At 34.0% G+C, this 26,664-nt stretch overlaps 1 protein-coding gene across 1 annotated transcript in view; it reads right to left on the minus strand.

The window, feature by feature from the left end:
- Positions 1-236: 236 nt before the first annotated feature.
- LOC101892077 (protein ABHD18) overlaps positions 237-26,664 on the minus strand; it is a 515,891-nt gene continuing 489,463 nt past the window's right edge. The window contains exon 7 of the mRNA XM_059129066.1: positions 237-501. Within this exon, the coding sequence (XP_058985049.1) occupies positions 432-501 (70 nt within the window). The 3' untranslated portion in view covers positions 237-431. The remainder of the gene's footprint in view (positions 502-26,664) is intronic.

Below are 26,664 nucleotides of genomic sequence, written 5' to 3' on the forward strand. Positions count from 1 at the left end.
CAAATGCTGCTCCAGCGGGCCCAGATCCTTCCACCATCTCCTAAGTCCCGATCGGAGTCTAGGTCCATTTCAGCACGACCATCAACATCCAAGGCTTTTTTTTTATTAATAAACTTCACTTGTAAACCAACCTGCAACCAGAACTGTTGTTATTGGTAAGCGACATTCAGATTTTCCAATGTAATAAATAAGGAACCATAATTGTTCTCTTCCCCAACATAAAACTCACCCAATCCTTTCATTTACTTTTTCCAAACACTATATTCAGAAAGACTGGATGATTGAATCCGAAAGAAAAAATGCATGGAATGGTTTTATTTTAGTATGGGAAAATTTTCTCGTAAACAAAAAAGTGAAAATTATGGAATAGTAGTGAACAATATGTTGTCTGCATACCAGGTAAAGGGTTTCAGATTTTCTATCAAATTGCACTATATCAATAAGTTTAGGACAGATGGGTGATTCGCCTTGTTCATCATTCCAGAATCCACCAGGAAATATCTAAAGTTGAACAACGATACATAAGAAAATATAAAATCAATATGCTTCTGACAGCGAATTATATGAAAGGTAAAGAAATACAAAGTATTTAAAAATAAAGAACAAAAAAGTAAAACACAAAAAAAAAATTGTCTCGTCTTTTTCTCAATTCAACAATTTTAATGATTTTTGAAAGCTTATACAATTTTTTTAACAGAAATAAATAATATTATTGTTTATTATCAGCCTTACAGAGTAGAATTGTTTTCATGTTTTATATGCATGTTTTTACTCTTAAACCACTTCGCTATTTGTTAGCTTATTTTAACATTCTTTGATTTGTTTTAAAGATAGCACTCGACCCTTTCAAAATAGAAATCCGTTGTTAAAAATAGAAGTTAGGCACGCGTAAATTTGAAAATCCATGAAGTTCGGATTTTCTCTAAATTTACCATTATAAAATCAATTTTCGAAGCAACCCAGAAAAACCAAAGGCATATATTGTGTTTTCTTTTTCTTTCTTTTTTTGAAGATTTGTATCACAGTTTATTTCGTCGTAATGAAACAAATACAGAAATACAGGCGCTTAAAATTAAAATTTATTGAACACACCTCATAACTGTTGAAAGTTTGTTTCGTAGATGCTTGACTATCGACTATCTTCCGTGAAGACTAAGGAACATAGAGTTGATGTTAATCGTACACTAGATCTGGGTATATATGAAGAGTCTGCATCTCCTTGGGTCTCACATGTTGTAATGGTTTCCAAGCGAGATGGAGGTGAATAGGTTTACAGAGCCTGATCGTTACCCATTATCAAGAATGGATGGTATATTACAAACATATTATATAACATGCCAATAAATGCGTGACATTTATGGCCACATTCGATGTTGCTGGAGATAAAAAAATGTTTTATAACCCCATTTGGTTTACACCAATCCAAAAGAATGCTATATACACTCAGAAATGTTCCTGCTACATTTTAACGCGTTATAGAGCTTTTTAAAGTCTTATTTGTCTGGTGTTTACTCGTTACGTGCAAACAACTCAAAATGTCGGTTTGTTTTTGTTAAATATGCGGGTTATGTTTTAATCTCAGATGACATAGCCGTGTATCCAGCAAAAATAGAGGCAATACCAGCCAAAAGAAAACACCGAAATTGGGTATATATGAAGAGTCTGCATTTCCTTGGGCCTCACCTGTTGTAATGGTTTCCAAGCGAGATGGAGGTGAATGGGTTTACAGAGCCTGATCGTTACCCATTACCAAGAATGGATGGTATATTACAAACATAGTATATAACATGCCAATAAATGCGTGACATTTATGGCCACATTCGATGTTGCTGGAGATAAAAATGTTTTATAACCCCATTTGGTTTACACCAATCCAATAGAATTCTCTATACACTCAGAAATGTTCCTGCTACATTTTAACGCGTTATAGAGCTTTTTAAAGTCTTATTTGTCTGGTGTTTACTCGTTACGTGCAAATAACTCGAAATGTCGGTTTGTTTTTGTTAAATATGCGAGATATGTTTTAATCTCAGATGACATAGCCGTGTATCCAGCAAAAATAGAGGCAATACCAGCCAAAAGAAAACACCGAAATTGCAATTTTTTTACAAGCCTGTTCATTGTATCGAATATTATAGCAAAACCTTTTACAGATGGTGGGCGTTTTAAATACAACAATATAATTTACGAGTGGAATATATCCCAGAATAATTTAACTCTGTGGCAGATATGTTATCTCGTAAAAATTGTGCTGATGATGAACCAAATTCTTTTATGTCTTTAATGTTTTCATACTGATTTTTCCTAAAGTAACGTCTTATGTACTACGTGAATAGTAAATGAAGGATGGAATCCAAGGACAAAGAATGGCCATGGTCTGCTGCTTCCAACAGCTGATGGTTATCAATGTATATTAATTGTCGAAGATGTTACTTCACGATGTTTTCAAATGCAGAAATATGCACACATTTGTTTATTGAATAGGTCCTCCTTTGTTACGGAATCCCAAGGGAGTCCAGTTTACTTTGGCCTTAATGCAACAAGTTGCCTTGTGTTTTAAAATTCAGCAACAATTCACGCCTGTCAGTAGAGTATTTGTAAGGCATCAAACCTAATTAATTTAATGTGTTTTGCCACCTTTTTGACCTTTTCAGAGATTGGTCTTGATTAAGTCTAGGTTGGCCCAGTTTGTTGACCTCATTGTGTATGTAAAAACATAAGTTTGTGTGTCCATTCAGATCTTATTTCCTCCACGTGCCGACATTTGTCGGAGAATGTAAAGGTTAGCCTAGTTTAAGTCGAGATTGGCCTTGATTAAGTCTAGTTTTACCCAGTTTATTGACCTCCGTATGCTTTTAAAAGCATATATTTGTGTGGTCATTCAGACTTTTGCTTCTTCTATGTGCCGGCATTTGTTGGTAAGTAAAGAGAATTTTTGTTCTTTTGGTATGTGGGTCAGTTTTCTTGCCACACCCCCTTCTCCCTATTCCATACCGTCCTCCACTATCACCACCCTTCCCCGCACCGTTCTTCATCACCCTGTTCCATACAGTCTTTTCTCTGTCCTGTACCATTCCCTTTTCCACAGACTTCTTCATTGATCAATTATGTGTCGGTCTGTCCGGATTTAAGTCCGACCATATACATGTTATCACAAAATGGGTGATGGAAGTTACTTGTAAGGGGAAATCTTGCTTTGATTTTGTTTTTTTTTTTAGGAGAAGGAAGCGAGATATACCCATATTTACTTTTGAGGATCTTCATCGAATCACTTCTGAATCGATTTAGGCATGTCAGTCCGTCCGACCGTCCATGTATTCTTGCGAATAAAATGCACGTCGCAATTATTATCCGATTCGCCCAATATACACGAGAGTAATTTTTAGTCCAAACAAATTTCTGCTTTCCAAAACACACGAAACTAATAAAACTGTCTTAAATTGAATACGTATACACAGCTTTGTGTGTGTTAGTATTTTTTTATTTATTTTGTTTTCATGAGTGTGCATGTAAGTTTTGTTCTTCTAATGCGGGGTTAAAACTGGATGAAATTTTCGTCGAACCAAAAACGACTCTCCTCACCGAAAATGCATACAAGCTGCTTTGTTAGACCAACACAATTACTCTCGTTTCAATTGAGATTAAATCTTGCAAACAATATTTGTTTGGCCCAAGGACGAAACCTATTGAAATTGGCGATAATCGAATCAGAATTAGATATAGCTCCCATATATCTTCAACCGATTTCGGGTTAATTTTAAAGCAAATGGCTGATATAAGTCCAAATGACTTGTATTTTGGTACATACCACCGAATTCAGTGTAGAAGTAAGTAAATTAAATTATAGCTCCCATATATATGTTTCATCCGATTTGGGCTTTTAAGTTCCTCACATGCTTAATAACCCTTCCAGAAGAATGATATTTGGTACCGGACATCAGATGCTGCTAGAAAATTGAATTTCGAAATAATAAACAAAAATTGAATTTGTTTTTATTAAATTGGCAAAATTTGCAATTTTACTAAAATAGTAGTTTTTTGCCAGTAGTCGGCACCATTTTCCAATGCTCGGTATGTCTATTTGCCAGTAGTCGGCACATAGTATTTCAGTAAAAAAATATTATTTTGTATATTTTTTTATTTCAAATAGTAAAAAACAATGCTATATTACTAATTCACCGTTTAATACAGAATTTGAAATTAATTTCGTTTTTATTTCATTATCATTCTAAACCAAATATAGGTAGAAAATCAAGAATAGGATGGTTACCTTCAGTAACTTATGGATTTTCAATTAAAATAAAAAAAAGAAAATAAAAAAAGGAAAAGTACCTTTGGAATTTGTGAATTGATCTTTTTCCTTTAGATAGCTAACATTTTTTTTTTCAAAAATGCCACCGCTATCTAATACCTGATGTTGGGAATAGACCCAACCCCATAGGAGTTTTGGTTGGCACTCTTCTTCTTGAAGTTCAAAAAAGTGGATCGCCAGATCAAGCAAAATTGTGAATTTTTATAAATAAAAAAGTTGACCGACAGAGTCATTTTAACTTTGAAATAATTATTATTAAAGTGCTTTTTCTTTTGTGCAGACAACAAATGTAAGTATCGCCAGAATACTTTTGTGTCCGGCTCAAAATCTACTCATTAGAATTTGAACCACAACAAGTCCATACGACGGTATTGGAACTTGTACATGGTCCTTCGAGTCCAAAAAATAAAGAATCGGCTTATTTGCCAAAAATATTTTCCAAAAAAGCACTAATTATTTTAATTTAAAATTAATTTGAAAGTAGTAAGAAGTGTTGTTGTGTTTTCATCTGTGTTCGAATGTGGCGGCTTTTGTGTTGTTTGTCGAAGACACACATACATTCAACAAATCAGCACTGCCATTTCCAAAAGAAATCGTTTGTGTGAAGTTTAGAAGAAAAAGAGATATTTTTTTGTATTCATTGTTTATTAACACTATCAAAAACACATACACTAACACCATTATAAAACACCACAATCACTTTCATATTCTCCATCATTTTTTTGGCATTTATTTCATTTTGTTTTGTGTTACATTTGTCGCATTCGTCATTTGTGCCATTTGTAATAAACAATCTTTTTGACATATGTTTATTGTGCCAGATCGATCCGTCTGTTGTGCTTACCATATCGACTATCGATCAGCTGCTGGGTCAGAAAAGTTGTGCAATTACTCGCTAACGTAACGCAAGTTTCTGACGTAACGTATAAAACTTTGCATAAATTATTGAATCAATAAAATATAATAATACACATAAATAATTTTGAATAAAAATAAATAATAAGATAATAAAAGTTAAATAAAAAAATAATAATAATAATTAAATAAACAAATCATAAAAATATATTAAAAACATTTTTTCAATAAGTTTAAAAACAAATTAAACTTTTGCTGAGAAAAATAATATTATACGGCAAATCAAAAACATTAACAGAAATAATTTCATTTTATTTATTAACAATAAATAAAGTGATAATTATAATTTTTTTTGTATAATAATAAATAATAATAATAAAAAATAAAAAAAAAATAATAAAAAAAGTAAATAAAAAATAATAAATAACAATAAATAAACCTCATATAAATATACATAATAAATAGAAAAACAAAATGGATTCAACAATTTGTGCTAAGTTTGAATACGAAGCCGACAGCCTTATGAATATGTGCATTCAATTGGAGAATACTCCCGAGGAACTATTTTCGGATTCTTTAATAGAAACCAAACTAGAATCCATTGATGAAGATTGGCATAATGCACCCATGCATTTGAATGTGTATATTTAGCAGAATTAGAGGAAGAAGAAGAAAAGGCTTATAAATTAGAAGCCAGAAAAATATTTGAGTCCCTCAGGGACAAATACCAAACTACAAAAGCTAAATTATTAGAGATTTTGAAGAAAAGAAAACAAAATCAAAGTAATACCGCTAGAGGCGATGTTACAAATCCGTCACTGTTTCACAGCTCAGCTGTGTATCCTCCGGGTACAACCTTTGACATGTCGGAAATTTGTATTAAAGTGCCACCTTGTGACACTCAAGACTTCTACGGAAGTTATGAACAATGGCCAACTTTTAGAGACATGTTTTGCGGCCATATATGGAAATCATCCCAGACTCACACCTGCGCAAAAACTCTATCATTTGCGTAACAAAACAAAGGGTGAGGCTGGTAGAATTGTTGATCGGTACCCGTTATCTGATCAGAATTTTTCGTTGGCATGGGAAGCATTATCAGTGCGATACGAAAATGTGAGGGTACTGGTAGATAATCAATTAAAGATTTTATTCAATCTTTCGGCAGCAAAGACTGAATGTAGCAGAGATATAAAAAGAATTCAATCAACAGTTAGCGACTGTCTAGCTATATTAAAAGCACATAAGGTGCAAGTAGATCAATGGGATCATATTTTGATATATTTGTGTTCAACTAAGCTTCCGGTTGAAACTCTGACTCTTTGGGAACAATCGCTCGAATCACATTCAGAGCTACCCAAATGGTCACAAATGGAAGATTTTCTAAAAAACAGACAGAGAGTCCTAGAGAGAATAGACAGTCTAAGAAATATAGCAGCTTCAACAGCCTTTAATGATGAATTTCAAGCGCATCAAAATGCCCAATCGACACAATCGAATAGACGTGTCATGTGTAATAGAAATCATATTTTGAAGAATTGTTCAAGATTTAATAGTATGAGTGTTAATCAGAGAATTGAATTTGCAAGAGAAAAAAGGTTGTGTAACAATTGTCTTATATATGGACGCATTTCTCAGGAATGCGTTAGTGTAAATAGGTGTATGTTTTGCAAAAAGAAACACCACACTAAACTGCATTTACCAAATAACGTTCAAGAGAGATCTACACAGCCAAGATTGGTAGCAAGAGAAAGTCAAAACACTTACCGTTCTGAATATGGACGCCAAACAAATGTTCTAGTTACCACAGATAATATTGTAGAAGAAATGCCATGTTCGTCCAATTCTGTAGCTCAAACTTCTAATGTGGAAACACATGTGTCAGTGAGTCATGACGTTATGCTGCCTACAGCTCTGGTAAAAGTAAAATATTCTGGGGAAATATTTACGGTTAGAGCTATCATTGACTCCGCTTCGAAACGAACATTCGTTACTCAAAAAATAATTAAACGAATTGGCATATTAACTGAAAAAGCTAGTTTCAAGAGTAGTGGACTGAGTGGAACAGTCGTGGCTAATTCAAATAAAAAATGTGTTCTTACGCTGTGTTCAGAAATAAATGAAACTGAATTTGAAGCAAAAGCATTAGTTGTGCAAAATTTGACAAGTTTATTGCCGACGCAGACTATTAAAATTTAAGATTTGGGAAATATTAAAGATTTGAAGTTAGCAGATCCACGATTTATGACTTCTGCTCAAATTGATATGCTTATAGGTAGCGATGTTATCCCATATATAATCCTAGAGGGAGTTAAAAAGAACATATTGGGCAACATGATAGCTCAAAATTCGATATACGGTTGGTATATCTATGGGCCAATATCAGCCAATGAAATTTTTTTAGCGTCTATAGAAATAAAAAATAATTCTGAAGATGATGTTAGTCAATTGTTGAGAAAGTTTTGGGAACAAGAAGAAATAAGAGAAGTGCCCATTTCCACGAAATCAGACGAATATTGCGAGAAATTTTACGCCAACACGACATACCGTCGATCAGATGGAAGATTCGTTGTAAAATTACCTTTCAATAAAGAATTTCCTCAAAAAATGTACCTAGATTCGTCCAGATTCAAAGCAAAGAAACAATATGAACATATGGAAGTAAAGTTAAGCAAGAATGTAGATCTCGATGAGTCATATAATGAAGTATTATATGAATATTTGTCATTGGGTCATATGAAACCCACAGAATCAAGAGAAATATGTAATGGTGGGAAATATTTTTCATATTATTTACCGCATCATGCAGTCTTTCGCCCAGAAAGTTCTAGTACTAAAGTGAGAGTGGTGTTTAATGGATCGAGTAAGACAAAAAGCTCTTATTCTTTAAACGATGTTTTACATACAGGGCCAATACTACAAAATGATTTAGTGTCTGTAATTTTGAATTGGCGCCTGTATAAGTATGTGTTTAACGGTGACATTCATGATTCTGATCGGCAATACCAGCGAATTTTATTTAGAAAAGAAGGTCAGAGTGATATTAAAGATTATGAATTGTGTACTATTACCTTTGGTATAAACTGTGCACCTTTTTGGCGCATTGTTGCAATTGGCGGAAGAGTCAAGAGATAAATGCCCAATTGCATCGAAAATAATTAAAAATGAGATATATGTTGATGATGTATTGACTGGAGGTCATACTCTTGCCTCAGCTTTGGAGGCGGAAAAAAAATTAATTTGTGTTTTGAATTCGGCTGGATTTCCGTTAAAGAAGATAACGGCAAATCATCCGACCCTTCTTTCTAATGTCCGATCAGAAGATTTGTTAAATGAAGAATTTTTAAGAATTAAAGATATGAGTTCAACAAAGACATTAGGAATTCGTTGGAATGCCATAACTGACTCATTTTCTTATAGTATGAAGTCACTAGAGGTGACTACTCCGATAACTAAAAGGAAAATCTTGTCAACCATTTCGAAATTATATGACCCAGCAGGTTGGTTAACGCCTTTAATTATACAGGCAAAAATTTTGTTGCAAGACCTTTGGTTAGAAGGTGTTAATTGGGATGAAAGAGTAAGTTCATCCACGTATACTAAATGGAAAACATTTTTGGATCAATTTTCAAGTGTTGATTCTATTCAAATACCAAGATGGATTAATTATTGCCTAGAGGGCAACATACAATTTAATGGATTTTGTGACGCTTATGAGAACGCGTATTGTGCCGCAGTAAACGTTCGAATGGACACAGAATCAAAGTCACCAGTAAACTTGTTAATAGCGAAAAGTAAAGTTGCTCCATTAAAAAGAGTAAGCTTGCCAAGATTAGATCTTTGTGGTGCCGTATTGCTCTCATCTTTAATGAAGTATGTTGTCTTCAAATTAGATGTGCAAAATTATTCTGTCCACATGTGGACAGATTCAACAATTGTATTGGCATGGTTGCAAAAACATCCATCCACATGGAATACTTATGTTGCAAATAGAACCGCAACTATATTCAAAAATATCGAAAATGCAACTTGGAGACATGTTTCTTCGAAATGTAATCCTGCAGACCTTGGAACAAGAGGTTGTAATTCTGTAGAGTTAAGTAAATGTTCGCTATGGTGGAATGGCGCAATGTGGTTATTAAGTCCTGGTAATAATTGGCCAGAATCTAATATGGTATCGAAAGATCCGCCAGAAAAGCGAAATATTGAAGTACATTGTGCACCAATTATAGAGAAAGATGATTACAAAGAAATGATTCAAAAATTTTCTTCTTATAACAGAACATTGTGGATTAGAGGATATATGTATCGTATGAAGAATAAGCGAAGAAAAAATGAATATTCAGATGGAGGAAGTGGAAAACTTCTATCTCAAGATGAGTTGAATCACGCTAAGATGGTTCTAGCCCGAATGGCGCAAAGGGTTCATTATCCCCAAGAATATAATGATTTAATTAATTCGAAAATTATATCACGAAAAAGTCCGTTACGTGCTTTGAATCCATTTTTGGATGAGAATGGGGTAATGAGAGTTAATGGACGTCTAGCTAATGCAAATGTTTCTAATGACGAACGATTTCCAGTAATAATGCCAAGTTCGTCTCATTTATGTAATATATTCTTGGAATTTATCCACAAAACATTAATGCATGCTGATGTAAGACTTATGATGTCCATGGTTCAACGGCAATTTTACATCCCTAGACTAAGAAGAACCGTTAAAAAAGTAGTGCATAATTGTGTAATTTGTGCAAGATACAAACCGAATGTTAAATCACAGATAATGGCTGCATTGCCTTTGGAGAGAACTTCTTTTTCACTTTCCTTTACCTATGTTGGAACAGACTTTGCAGGTCCATTTCAAATTAAAAGTGGCAATTTGAGAGATTCACCGTATCAAAAGTCGTATGTATTTATATTTGTATGTTTTTCGACAAAAGCCATACATTTTGAAGCGTGTTCGTCACTATCCACAGAAGCGTTTCTTGCAACATTTACACGATTCATAGGTAGAAGAGGTTTGCCTAGATGTTTAATGTCAGATAATGGAACCAATTTTGTGGGTGCCAGTCGTACTCTCTCGAGGGAATATCATGAATTTATAAAAAAATCCTCCAAAGAAATTTCAAAGAAGTATATTGTTAATGGCTTCGATTGGAAGTTTATTCCACCTAGGGCTCCACACATGGGCGGATTATGGGAAGCGGGAGTTAAAAGGTTTAAGACACATTTCAAAAAGGTAATGTCTGAAAGAAAGTTCAATTTTGAGGAATTTGCAACTGTTTTAGTGAGAATAGAGAGTGTATTAAACTCTATGCCTTTAACACCATTGTCAGAGGATCCGGAAGATTTAGAGGCTTTAACTCCAGCACATTTCCTAAGAGGTGGACCATTATTATTCGCTCCGGAAATGCCTATTGACGATTTATCGCTAATAAATCGTTGGGAAAAAATAAAAGCCTTACATCATACCTTTACTAAGAGATGGAAAACAGAATATATCCAGGAACTTAATAAAAGACACAAATGGCAATTTCCTAAACGAAATATTCAAGAGAATGACTTGGTACTAGTAAAGGATGAACTGCTACCTCCGAATGACTGGAAAATGGGACGTGTGGTAAAAGTGCATGAAGGGCACGATCAACACGTAAGAGTAGTTGATGTAAAAACTACAACAAGTATCATATCTCGTTCTATTGTGAAGTTATGTGTACTCCCAGTCAGTGGTTGTTAGTAGAATGTAATATATGTGTATGCGTACCCCAATCATGGTTAAATATCTAACAGGCAATGCCTTTGATATCTAACAGGCAATGCCTTTGAAAGGGCAATGCCCTTTTTTCTCTTGGATATTTTTTCTTTCAATATATTTCTTGCAATTACATAATAATGAATATGGGCCAAGGTGAAGACTGTCAGGTTTGCTACGGTATTCATCACCTGAGGAACTGTCCCGCTTTTCAAGTGATGACGGTGGAGCAAAGAGAGAGTGTGGTATTGGCACGCAGATACTGCAAGAACTGCCTCGGACGAAACCACGTAGCGAGATTTTGTTCCTGGACAGGGACATGTCGTATGTGTGGTTCTCGGCACAATACGATGCTGCATCGTCCTGTAGTAGCAAGTCTAATTGACAGTAGCATAGGGTTTGCCAGATATCAGCCGTATGCCAATCAAAGAGCGCAGCAAACCCAACAGCAACAACAAATTCTTGCTCAACTGCAGACACGGCGCGCGCACACTGTCACTGAAACTACACCAAGGCAAAAAAAGCGGAAGCAGCATCAGAACAAACAACAGATTGGTGTGCAGAAAACACAAACAAACAACAAACATCGGCGAGATAAAACAACAAAAAAACAGAGTAAACAACAAAATCAACATGCCGCACAACAGCCACAGCAACAGCCCGGAGAAAGAAAAAGGGAAGAAAAACCTTTACTGCAGCAGCCAGAGATGATGGACAGGTTCCTGAGCGTGCTCGAAAAAATAGCAACAGCTTTAACGGTTGCACCAGTGCAAGGGGCCCGGCATGTTGGGAATAGACCCAACCCCATAGACGATGATTTCGATATGGACCTTATCGATCTCGATAATTAAAACTATCGATGAGGTTACATCGTCAAGGAGTTTTGGTTGGCACTCTTCTTCTTGAAGTTCAGATCAAGCGAAATTGTGAATTTTTATAAATAAAAAAGTTGACCGACAGAGTCATTTTAACTTTGAAATAATAATTATTAAAGTGATTTTTCTTTTGTGCAGACAACAAACGTAAGTATCGCCAGAATACTTTTGTGTTTGTTTGTAGTTTGCTACATAATATTGTTGTTCGTCCTTGTGCAACAATAAATTCCGGCTCAAAATCTACTCAGTAGAATTTGAACCACAACAAGTCCATTTAAAAAAACCTACTTAATTTAGAAAAGTTGGTCAAAAAGCACAAATAAAAGCAACTGCCGACTCAAAACTATTTTTTTTTATTAGAGTAGTTTTTGGATTATTTTTTATTCCTTTTCTCAAGTGTTTGTGAAATTGGTCAAAAATTATATTTTTCTAGTAATCGGCACACCCTGCCGACTACTGGCAAATCTCTTTTTTATACCCTCCACCATACTATGGACGGTATATTAACTTTGTCAATTTGTTTGTAACTCCTCGTAATACTCATGTCAGACCCAACGAAGTATATATATTCTCGATCAGCGTAAAATTCTAAGTCGATTTAGCGATGTCCGTCTGTCCGTTTGTCTGTTGTAATCACGCTATCTTTCGAACGAATTGAGACAGAAGGCTGGGTCATGTAGGTCAACGTCCATGTAGGTCAACGTCCATGTAGGCTGGGCCATGTAGGTCAACGTCTTCGTATATCCCCCATATAATGGTACCTCCCGATATTCGGAATTTTGATGATTTTAAGGATATTATTCACCGGAATTGATTCAAATTTGATATTTAACGGTACCTCCCTATATTCAGTATTTTGATTTTATTAATTTATTAACCGGAATTGTTTCAAATTTGGTATTTGAAGTTCGTAATGGATACTACAGCCTATAACAGAGAATTGTCTGTGCAGGTCTACGTCTTCGTATAGCCCCCATATAACGGTACCTCAGTCTGTGATAGAAAATTGTCTATGCAGGTCCAGGTCTTCGTATAGGCCCCATATATCAGTACCTCCCTATACCCACCGAAATTGTTTGAGATGCCGTATTTGAACTTCGTAATGCATGCTACAATCTATGACAGAAAATTGTCTATGCTGGTCCAGGTCTTCGCACAGCTCCGATATAACGGTGCCTCCCTATATACGACATTTTGATGATTTAATCTACATTATTCGCCGTTTATTTCAAGTTTCGAATTTGAATATGGTAATGACTTATGACAAATAATGCCTATGTAGGTCCACGTCGTATAGACATCAATATAACGGCTATATTCGATTTTTAAGGATTTTATTTCCAAATTCGTTCCAAATGGTGGAGGGTATTCAAAGTTCGGCCCGGCCGAACTTACTGCTTTTCAACTTGTTTCTGTTCCTAATGTTGGCATTAGATAATATAACAGAAAAATGCTTGATTTGTATGTTTTTAAGTTATAAAATGATATTTAGACTCTTCTTTACTATTATAAAATATTTCTGATTCCAAAAGTATTACATTTAATTTACTTAAATCGATTATTAAGTAAGTGCCACCACTAATTTCTTCTTTTCAAACAAGCACTATCGCACGCGTTGGAAGACACTCACTGACGAAAACCGTTATTCTCTGGCAATAAATGATCGGAGTCCATTGTTTTTTTTTTATAGAAAGAGAGCAGAGACCACTGTTGATGTTTTTTTTGCAATTATTTCATTATTTGGTCAATTTTATTCTTAGTTATTTAAGCTTAAATTTCAAAACTGCCGACTACTGGGACATGCCGAACTTAGGCGCACTTACCCTATACCACTATGAAATGAAAGATATATTTTAAATTGTACAAAAAATAGAAAATTTTAAAGAAAATAAGAACTTTAAAAATGTTTATATTTATGTTAGACTATCTGGTCCGGTCCGCGTTGCCGGCCCGTAGTTTTTTCTATTATGTATATTTGTCAAAGCATATTTATTCACAGATATGACTGATATAAGAGTTCACGTACCCATGTTTAAGCTGTGGGCTTCAAATGTGTGAATGTGCTATACAAATCTATTAAAAAGTATATATCAATCTTATCCCCATGTAAGGGATCAAATTAATTTTTAGCAAAATTTTCCAGTCAAATGAGCAGTAATGTAGAATTTACTGTATTTTGTACACCACATAATTGAGGGCTGAATGATTTAAGAATAGCTAAAGTTAATTACTTTTTTAAACCCATTAGCACCTCAGATTGTGCATTAGATTCCTCATAAGTCCGCCTAACCATGTCGGTCTGTTTGTCCGCCAAAAGGTGGACTTGAGGGGGTACTATTACATGGAGAAAATTCTAAAATTTGTAGATATGTTGAAATTTTTGTGTAAGATTTTCACCCCCAAATACTCAATTTTAGCCAAATCCTTTGAAATATGGTAAAATCAGGAGGTATCTTTATATGGGCACTACTCCGATACGTCAACCTACATTGAAAACTTTCTTCTTCCCCTTATAATCCAATATGACTAATAGAGGCCAAATCAAAAATATAGCTATTTTACACCCATTACCGTAATATGGCAATCAATTTTATATGCCATTTAAATTGTAAGTTGGAGACCCCATAAAGTCCATATTTTTCATCATAGTAATTCAATGACGATTCAACAAATATTCGGTCCCGTGCTACTTTCTTATATTTGTAATTTGTTCACGTTTTCACAATATATTTCATATAGATGTACATCCCAAATCTACGTTCCCAACCAATATTCTCTTGGGGGTTACAAATTCAATAGAATACAAAATTTTCTTTTCTGACCACACATTAGATGTGAAAGTGGACTTGGGGATACTCCAATGTGGGGACTTTACTTAAATAAATTCCTATATGGCAATTATCTGTATGATGGTTCCTTACCCCAGGGTAGCATAAATACATTTTTTCAGCTCAATCAATTGATGAATGTGGTCAAGACCAATATGGGCCCTACTCCAAAAATTTAATGCGAAAAGGTTCTCTGCCCACTTACAACCAAAGATGCCAAATAAGGGCCAAAAATAGAAGAAAGTGGCGAAGAACCCTAAAATAGCTTAAATCATACGACGGCTATATATGATCGATATCATGACCTGCAAAAGCGATTGAAGGTATCTTGAATGTTCGGGATGAATTTCAAGAAAGAAATCCTTTGATGATACAAAAAGTTGAGAAAAGAAGAATAACAAATTGAAAAAATCATCAACTTGTTCGCTGATTTTTTACACTAACTGTTTAAAGATCCTCACAAAGTTTGTCATTCTATTGACAATTACTACACAATTACAATACTATTATTTTAAAACTCAATTCCATTGATTTTTTTTCTATTTTTTTCCCGATTTGAGAATTTTTTCAATGAGATCTCTTTTTCGTATTTTTTAGCGATTTTGAAAAGGTAATTCTCCTTTAACTTTTGTGTGACCGCGTTAAATTATTTCGAAATCATCTATTCCGTTCAGCCACCACATAATTCGGTACTAGACTTCCATGTAACCCGCTATCAATTTCAGTTCTCAAGAAATCAAGTCAATTAAATAAATTGGTATTAATATTCGAATTCCAAAATAAAATATAAAAAACATTACCAATGTAATAACATTACCAAATTAATATTGTACATTTCAAAAGTCAAAATGAAAATTTTAATATATGACATTTTTACGCGATTTTTTTGGATATTATCCTTTTCGGAAAGGAGACAATTCCGAATTTGTATGACTCGTTAAAATCAGTCCAGCGGTTATTAAGTTATAAGCGTAGTAACTAACACAACTTTCTTTTATATATATAGATTATATGAAAAAATAAATAAAGCAACATTATATTAAACAAGTTAAAAAGCAAAAAGAACTTTGAATACCCTCCAACATTTGAACGAAATTGGAAATTTTCAATAAATACCCAATATCGGGGGGGGGGGGGGGGGCACCGTTATATGGGGGCTATACGAAGACGTAGATCTACACAGTCAATTTTCTGTCCTAAGATGAAGTATCCATTACGAACTTTAAATATTAAATTTTAAACAATTTCGTTGAATAATGTCGCAAAAATTATCAAAATACCGAATATAGGGAGGTACAGCTATATGGGGGTTATACGAAGAGGTGGACCTGCACAGACAATTTTCTCTTAATACGTAATTTGAAACAATTCCGATGAATACTTTCGCTAACATCATCAAAATACTGAATATTGGGAGGTACCGTTACATTGTTGGGTCTTACATGAGTATTTTGAGGAGTTACAAACGGAATGACCAAGTAAATATACCCTCCATTGTATGTTGAAGGGTTTAAAAACGATTTTTTTTTTTCGTTTTATTGGGTTGTCGACAAATGAAAAGAACACAAGTTTAAAGCAGTAATTTCGGCCGGGCCGAACTTTCAATACCCTCCACCATTTGCAACGAATTTAAAAATTTTCCAAAAATAAAATCTTTAAAAAATTATGTTTACATTTTAAAAATACCGAATATAGCCGTTATATTGGGGTCTATACGGCGTGAACCTACATAGGCATTGTTTGTCATAAGCCATTGCCATATTCAGACTCGAAACTTGAAATAAACGATGAATAATGTAGCCAAAATTATCAAAATACCGTATATAGGGAAGTACCGTTACATCGGAGCTATACGAAGACCTGGACCAACATAGACAATTTTCTGTCACAGGCTATAGCATCCATTACGAACTTCAATTACGACATCTCAAATGATTTCGGTGGGTATTGTACCTAAACTCGTCAAAATACCGAATATAGGGAGGTACAGTTATATGGGGTCTATACGAAGACCTGGAACAGCACAAACAATTTTTTGTCATGGGCTGTGGTATTCATTACGAACTTCAAATACTAAATTTGAAAAAGTTCAAGTAAATAATGTCGCTAAAATCATCAAAATACCGAATATCGGAGATACCGTTATATGGGGGCTATATATATATTTTTTTTTTCGATCGGTCCCAACGCCACTCTCACCCGCCCCTGCCGACCGAGGGGGCCACCTCTCAATTACGTAGGGAGCGCGCACACCCCATAGTCCGAACTATGGAGGGTTAGTACGTTAGGGAAACCAGCTACAGTTATACATCAGCCGGTTGTTTAAATTCACAAATAAAGACAACACACAGGAAATAAAACTACATATAACAGATAAGAGTAGAGAATAGAGAATCTGGCAACTACTTGCTTTAATACTAAAGATGTAAAATAGTGTGTTTAATGACATGCAAAGGGTCTGTCAATGATATCTCATTATATAATTTGTTGTAGATATCACATAAAGACCTCATAGGATTATAAGATTCATAATTGGATTTAGCCAAGCAAAGTTTAAGTGGTATGTAATTTCGAGTATTACGAGCAGGAATATTAAAATTTAATTCACCGGTTAAAAACTGTGAATCGATTTCGCCACGCAAAAGTTTTATAATAAATAAAGCTCTTAACATTAAACGTCTCTTTTCCAGTGTCGGAAGATCAATTAGTTTTAGACGATTCTCATATGGTGGAAGTGTATCATTTGTATCCCATCCTAATCCTCTGAGAGCAAATAAAAGAAATTGGGTTTGTACTGACTCCAATTTAGCAGAATATGTTTTATAAAAAGGACTCCACAATACGCAACCGTATTCTAAAGTGGGCCAAACCAAACTAATAAATAAACGCTTAGTCACATAAGGATCGTCAAATTATTTTGACCATCTTTTTATAAAACCCAGCAATGACTTGGCTTTATTTATACATGAATCAATATGCAAATTAAAACGCAATTTATTGTCTAAAATTACACCAAGATCAACGAATGAGTCTACATTGTCCAATTTGTAAGAACCAATGAGGTAATCACTTTTAAAAGGTTGTGTTCTAAACAAAGACAGTTTTTTACATTTCTTGAGATTTAGCGTCATACCATTAGCACTGCACCAATTAACAAGGCAGTAGATATCATGTTGCAAGTTAAGGGAACTAATATGAGAGTCCATATTACAAAAAAGTTTGACATCATCAGCAAACATTAGGATCTTAGAGTAACGTATAACCGTTGGAAGGTCATTTAGATACAATACAAAAAGTAGAGGACCTAAATGGCTACCCTGGGGGACACCAGAGTACACAGTTATCTGTTTAGAAAGAACATTATTGAAAGAAACTCTCTGTGTACGCCCTTGCAAATAAGAGGATATCCATGATAAAAATAATGTTGCGAAACCCATTTTGTCAAGTTTATGTAATAATAATGTGTTATCCACTTTGTCAAAAGCCTTGCTGAAATCAGTATATATAATATCAGTTTGGCATTTTATTGAAAACCCCCTGTGTACATAACATATAAGTTCTAATAAATTAGTTACAGTTGACCTACCCTTTACAAATCCATGTTGGTAAGGCGATATTATAGACGAAGCAATGTGCGTTAGTCTCCGCGAGACTAAAAACTCAAATAATTTCGGTATTGCACTTAATTTTGCAATACCCCTATAATTTTCGACGACACTTCTATTATCGGCTTTATGCAAAGGAATAATAAAACTAGATCGCCATACTTTAGGAAAATGACCAGATGTCAAAGAATAATTAAATATAGTGGTTAGAGGTAAATAAAGCTCATATGCACATGACTTTAAAATGTAAGCAGGTACTCCATCAGGACCAGGGGAATTACTACTTTTTAACGATAGAAGACCATTTAAAACCTCCTCCTCAGAGAGAATAATTTGGGGGAAATAATTTAATCTACTAATATTATAAGCATAATTGTCATTATGATTGGATGAAGACTTAGAATAAGTATTTTGAAAGAAGTCAGCAAACAAATCTGCTATTCCAAGGTGGTCCCCTGATTCCCTGCAACCAAGTTTCATGCTACCAGGAAATTCGCGGACTTTACGTTTTGAATTTACAAATTTATAAAAGCTTTTAGGACTCTTCTGAAAGTTATTTTTCATTTTTCTTAAATAAATCGAATAAGACTTTAAATTTTCACTAATTTCTTCTTTTCAAACAAGCACTATCGCACGCGTTGGAAGACACTCACTGACGAAAACCGTTATTCTCTGGCAATAAATGATCGGAGTCCATTGTTTTTTTTTATAGAAAGAGAGCAGAGACCACTGTTGATGTTTTTTTTGCAATTATTTCATTATTTGGTCAATTTTATTCTTAGTTATTTAAGCTTAAATTTCAAAACTGCCGACTACTGGGACATGCCGAACTTAGGCGCACTTACCCTATACCACTATGAAATGAAAGATATATTTTAAATTGTACAAAAAATAGAAAATTTTAAAGAAAATAAGAACTTTAAAAATGTTTATATTTATGTTAGACTATCTGGTCCGGTCCGCGTTGCCGGCCCGTAGTTTTTTCTATTATGTATATTTGTCAAAGCATATTTATTCACAGATATGACTGATATAAGAGTTCACGTACCGATGTTTAAGCTGTGGGCTTCAAATGTGTGGATGTGCTATACAAATCTATTAAAAAGTATATATCAATCTTATCCCCATGTAAGGGATCAAATTAATTTTTAGCAAAATTTTCCAGTCAAATGAGCAGTAATGTAGAATTTACTGTATTTTGTACACCACATAATTGAGGGCTGAATGATTTAAGAATAGCTAAAGTTAATTACTTTTTTAAACCCATTAGCACCTCAGATTGTGCATTAGATTCCTCATAAGTCCCCCTAACCATGTCGGTCTGTTTGTCCGCCAAAAGGTGGACTTGAGGGGGTACTATTACATGGAGAAAATTCTAAAATTTGTAGATATGTTGAAATTTTTGTGTAAGATTTTCACCCCCAAATACTCAATTTTAGCCAAATCCTTTGAAATATGGTAAAATCAGGAGGTATCTTTATATGGGCACTACTCCGATACGTCAACCTACATTGAAAACTTTCTTCTTCCCCTTATAATCCAATATGACTAATAGAGGCCAAATCAAAAATATAGCTATTATACACCCATTACCGTAATATGGCAATCAATTTTATATGCCATTTAAATTGTAAGTTGGAGACCCCATAAAGTCCATATTTTTCATCATAGTAATTCAATGACGATTCAACAAATATTCGGTCCCGTGCTACATTCTTATATTTGTAATTTGTTCACGTTTTCACAATATATTTCATATAGATGTACATCCCAAATCTACGTTCCCAACCAATATTCTCTTTGTATTCAATAGAATACAAAATTTTCTTTTCTGACCACACATTAGATGTGAAAGTGGACTTGGGGGACTTTACTTAAATAAATTCCTATATGGCAATTATCTGTATGATGGTTCCTTACCCCAGGGTAGCATAAATACATTTTTTCAGCTCAATCAATTGATGAATGTGGTCAAGACCAATATGGGCCCTACTCCAAAAATTTAATGCGAAAAGGTTATCTGCCCACTTACAACCAAAGATGCCAAATAAGGGCCAAAAATAGAAGAAAGTGGCGAAGAACCCTAAAATAGCTTAAATCATACGACGGCTATATATGATCGATATCATGACCTGCAAAAGCGATTGAAGGTATCTTGAATGTTCGGGATGAATTTCAAGAAAGAAATCCTTTTGATGATACAAAAAGTTGAGAAAAGAAGAATAACAAATTGAAAAAATCTTCAACTTGTTCGCTGATTTTTTACACTAACTGTTTAAAGATCCTCACAAAGTTTGTCATTCTATTGACAATTACTACACAATTACAATACTATTATTTTAAAACTCAATTCCATTGATTTTTTTTCTATTTTTTTCCCGATTTGAGAATTTTTTCAATGAGATCTCTTTTTCGTATTTTTTAGCGATTTTGAAAAGGTAATTCTCCTTTAACTTTTGTGTGACCCCGTTATATGGGGGCTATACGAAGACGTAGATCTACACAGTCAATTTTCTGTCCTAAGATGAAGTATCCATTACGAACTTTAAATATTAAATTTTAAACAATTTCGTTGAATAATGTCGCAAAAATTATCAAAATACCGAATATAGGGAGGTACAGCTATATGGGGGTTATACGAAGAGGTGGACCTGCACAGACAATTTTCTCTTAATACGTAATTTGAAACAATTCCGATGAATACTTTCGCTAAAATCATCAAAATACTGAATATTGGGAGGTACCGTTACATTGTTGGGTCTTACATGAGTATTTTGAGGAGTTACAAACGGAATGACCAAGTAAATATACCCTCCATTGTATGTTGAACGATTTTTTTTTTCGTTTTATTGGGTTGTCGACAAATGAAAAGAACACAAGTTTAAAGCAGTAAACTTTCAATACCCTCCACCATTTGCAACGAATTTAAAAATTTTCCAAAAATAAAATCTTTAAAAAATTATGTTTACATTTTAAAAATACCGAATATAGCCGTTATATTGGGGTCTATACGGCGTGGACCTACATAGGCATTGTTTGTCATAAGCCATTGCCATATTCAGACTCGAAACTTGAAATAAACGATGAATAATGTAGCCAAAATTATCAAAATACCCTATATAGGGAAGTACCGTTACATCGGAGCTATACGAAGACCTGGACCAACATAGACAATTTTCTGTCACAGGCTAAGCATCCATTACGAACTTCAATTACGACATCTCAAATGATTTCGGTGGGTATTGTACCTGAACTCGTCAAAATACCGAATATAGGGAGGTACAGTTATATGGGGTCTATACGAAGACCTGGAACAGTACAAACAATTTTTTGTCATGGGCTGTGGTATTCATTACGAACTTCAAATACTAAATTTGAAAAAGTTCAAGTAAATAATGTCGCTAAAATCATCAAAATACCGAATATCGGGGATACCGTTATATGGGGGCTATATATATATTTTTTTTTTCGATCGATCCCAACGCCACTCTCACCCGCCCCTGCCGACCGAGGGGAGCGCGCACACCCCATAGTCCGAACTATGAAGGGTTAGTACGTTAGGGAAACCAGCTACAGTTATACATCAGCCGGTTGTTTAAATTCACAAATAAAGACAACACACAGGAAATAAAACTACATATAACAGATAAGAGTAGAGAATAGAGAATCTGGCAACTACTTGCTTTAATACTAAAGATGTAAAATAGTGTGTTTAATGACATGCAAAGGGTCTGTCAATGATATCTCATTATATAATTTGTTGTTGATATCACATAAAGACCTCATAGGATTATAAGATTCATAATTGGATTTAGCCAAGCAAAGTTTAAGTGGTATGTAATTTCGAGTATTACGAGCAGGAATATTAAAATTTAATTCACCGGTTAAAAACTGTGAATCGATTTCGCCACGCAAAAGTTTTATAATAAATAAAGCTCTTAACATTAAACGTCTCTTTTCCAGTGTCGGAAGATCAATTAGTTTAAGACGATTCTCATATGGTGGAAGTGTATCATTTGTATCCCATCCTAATCCTCTGAGAGCAAATAAAAGAAATTGGGTTTGTACTGACTCCAATTTAGCAGAATATGTTTTATAAAAAGGACTCCACAATACGCAACCGTATTCTAAAGTGGGCCAAACCAAACTAATAAATAAACGCTTAGTCACATAAGGATCGTCAAATTATTTTGACCATCTTTTTATAAAACCCAGCAATGACTTGGCTTTATTTATACATGAATCAATATGCAAATTAAAACGCAATTTATTGTCTAAAATTACACCAAGATCAACGAATGAGTCTACATTGTCCAATTTGTAAGAAACAATGAGGTAATCACTTTTAAAAGGTTGTGTTCTAAACAAAGACAGTTTTTTACATTTCTTGAGATTTAGCGTCATACCATTAGCACTGCACCAATTAACAAGGCAGTAGATATCATGTTGCAAGTTAAGGGAACTAATATGAGAGTCCATATTACAAAAAAGTTTGACATCATCAGCAAACATTAGGATCTTAGAGTAACGTATAACCGTTGGAAGGTCATTTAGATACAATACAAAAAGTAGAGGACCTAAATGGCTACCCTGGGGGACACCAGAGTACACAGTTATCTGTTTAGAAAGAACATTATTGAAAGAAACTCTCTGTGTACGCCCTTGCAAATAAGAGGATATCCATGATAAAAATAATGTTGCGAAACCCATTTTGTCAAGTTTATGTAATAATAATGTGTTATCCACTTTGTCAAAAGCCTTGCTGAAATCAGTATATATAATATCAGTTTGGCATTTTATTGAAAACCCCCTGTGTACATAACATATAAGTTCTAATAAATTAGTTACAGTTGACCTACCCTTTACAAATCCATGTTGGTAAGGCGATATTATAGACGAAGCAATGTGCGTTAGTCTCCGCGAGACTAAAAACTCAAATAATTTCGGTATTGCACTTAATTTTGCAATACCCCTATAATTTTCGACTACACTTCTATTATCGGCTTTATGCAAAGGAATAATAAAACTAGATCGCCATACTTTAGGAAAATGACCAGATGTCAAAGAATAATTAAATATAGTGGTTAGAGGTAAATAAAGCTCATATGCACATGACTTTAAAATGTAAGCAGGTACTCCATCAGGACCAGGGGAATTACTACTTTTTAACGATAGAAGACCATTTAAAACCTCCTCCTCAGAGAGAATAATTTGGGGGAAATAATTTAATTTACTAATATTATAAGCATAATTGTCATTATGATTGGATGAAGACTTAGAATAAGTATTTTGAAAGAAGTCAGCAAACAAATTTGCTATTCCAAGGTGGTCCCCTGATTCCCTGCAACCAAGTTTCATGCTACCAGGAAATTCGCGGACTTTACGTTTTGAATTTACAAATTTATAAAAGCTTTTAGGACTCTTCTGAAAGTTATTTTTCATTTTTCTTAAATAAATCGAATAAGACTTTAAATTTTCAATGTTATATTTACTTCGAGCTTGTGAATATTTTGTATAATTTAAAGTGGTATTACATTCTTTAAATTTTTTAAATAACCTACTTTTTATGTTGCGCAAGCGTCTAAGGTGTGGGGTAAACCAAACTGGTCCTGAGTCAGGATAGAACTTCAATAATGGAACTGATACAGTTAACGCATTTTTAAGTACGCTATAAAAATTTGAAATTTGCTATTCAATGTCACCTTCATGAGACTTGAATTGGACAATATAGAACGAAGGAGATCAATATTAGTCTTAGAAAAATTTAATTTGTGAGGCTTAGTTTGTGGTTTTGCATAATTTGTTTGAATATTAAGTTCAAGGTCTATGACAAGTGTTGGGTGATATTTATCTTCCGGTTCTACAAAAGGTGAACATTTACTTAATGAAGTATTAACGGATGAAGAAAACACTAAGTCTAATATTTTACCTTTAAAATTATAAATATTATTGATTTGAAATAGACCTTGGTCAAAAATATTTTGCCAAAAATTTTCCATATCGTTAGACCGTACTGTTGACGAAACAGGTACATAATGCGCCGTGTCATCATCAAGGATCCACGATGTATTTGGTAAGTTAAAATCTCCAAGACAAATTAATTCAGAATTTGGCGAGTGAATATGTGAAATGTTTTTAATTAATTCAGAATGTTTTAAATAAATGTTTGAATCAGAATTTGGAGGAATATACGAACATGTTATGTAAATAGTTTGGTTAATGTAAGATAATTTCACACATACAAATTCAACATCTTGACTATCAGTAAGCATAACACGCTCAGAGGAAATGGAATTGTGAACTGCTATGAGCACACCTCCACCAACTTTATTTAACCTATCATTTCTAAAATGTTGGTATTGATCGGATAAGATTTCAGTATCACGGATATCCGGTTTAAGCCAAGTTTCTGTAAAACGAGAATTTTAAGATCTGATTCAAAAGACTTTAAATATGTATTTTTAAGTTTAGTGTTTAGGCCTCTAACATTTTGATAAAGCAAAGATATATATTTAGTTAGTTTTTTGAGACATTCGAATCAGAAGGTAGCGTTATTGGTTTTACAAAATTTCGCCTTTTTCTAAATTCAAATTCTTTTACCAATGTACCGTCTGGCCAAAAAGAATCTTTTAACATTAGATCATACAATTTAGAATGAACCGTTATTTTAAATGATGATAAATCACGTGGTATAGATGAGTTAAATTTCAAAATGTTATAATCATTATCAAGAACATTTTGAATTTTGGACTTGATATAATTACTAATGTTATCTACAGAAGTACTAGGATGTAGTCTAGAAACAAATATACTTTTTCTGGGAGCAACTACGATTAAATCGTTATTACTAGTAGAAGGAGCATTTTCTGGAGCACATATGATTATTGAAGGCGGAATCTGTGGATTATTAGGGGTAACTTCTGAAGATTGGACTTCAACCGGAGTCTTTACACTAGGACTCGAAGCTGTTACAGTATTTAGATTAGAGCATACAGATGAGTATAGCGCCGGAGGCGCGAGTTGATTCTCTGTGTGTAAAGTTCCCAGGTTTTTGCGTGGCGGAGCCACAGATGGTGAATTTAAAGTTATTAAATTTTCACCAGAAGCAATTGCCGAGGTCTTTTTACGTTTTGGAGAACCATCAACATACTCAAAGTTCATAAAAAGCTTTTCAAAATTTTCAACCCTTGTGTGAACTGCGTTGAAGTCCTTCTTCATGGCAGCTATTTCAATTTTAGACTCTTTGAAAATATGATAAAAGTCAACTTCTAGAGACCTACAATTGATACATGGCCAACGAAGCCCATTTTTACGATCAGTTATTAAGTCAAAATGTCTACCGGTAAATCCTGCACATTTTAAATGGCCATGTTTGTCACATAGCCAGCAGGTTAATACTCTTTCGTTTAGGTTTGTTATGTTACATTTGTAAACACACTCCATTTTAATTGTGCCTTAAATTATGCTTTACAGGTATGAAATTACTTAAAGAAGATTATTATAAATTTACTTAGATGCCGAAAAGTATGCTTTAATTTCAATTATTAAAACCAAATTTTAATTGTTGTTTTCAAACTATATGAAGACATGGACCTGCACAGACAATTCTCTGCAACAACAGACAGACAGACATTTTTTTCAAAAAAAATTAAATCCATTAAAAATTCTGTTAAAGTCTTAAAAATACCGAATATCGGAAGCTGCCTTTATATGGGGGAAAAAAGATATTGTGAACCTATATAGACAATACTTTTTCAGGGGCAAAGTACTCACAAAGAACTCCTTGTGTAGAATTTCATACAATTCCGTAAAAAAATGTGGGTAAAATTATGAAAATACCGAATATTGGGGGGTACCGTTATATGGGGGCTATACGATATCGTGGACCTCCATAGAAAGATTTGGCTAAAATCATCAAAATATCGAATATCGTGGGGTATCGTTATATGGGGGCTATACTATGTCGGGGACCGATATAGCCCATCTTCGACCTTGACGTGCCTGCAAAAGACAGATCTGTGCAAAATGTTATCTTCCTATCTTAGTTCATTTTGACTGTAGCGTGATTACAACATACGGACAGACGGATCAAGAATATATAAACTTTGTTGAGTCTAAATTTATTATTTCGATGAGTTACAAAAGGAATGACGAACTTAATATACCCTCCATACTATGTATGGTGGAGGTTATAAAAACGTTTTATTAAATTTATTCAATTCCTTCAGCTTTAGAAAAATGATAAGGGCGAAGGAAATTAACGATAACGACGAGTATATAATCTGTGGAGCATAAGGACGCAAAATAAATAAGGAGAAAAGATTGTTCTTAAATTAGATGTATGGTGGAGGGTATAAAAACATTTTATTAAATTTATTCAATTCCTTCAGCTTTAGAAATGATAAGGGTGAAGGAAATTAACGATAACGACGAGTAT

The sequence above is a fragment of the Musca domestica genome, unplaced genomic scaffold, assembly GCF_030504385.1.
Source record: "Musca domestica strain aabys unplaced genomic scaffold, Musca_domestica.polishedcontigs.V.1.1 6, whole genome shotgun sequence".
NCBI lineage: Eukaryota > Metazoa > Arthropoda > Insecta > Diptera > Muscidae > Musca > Musca domestica.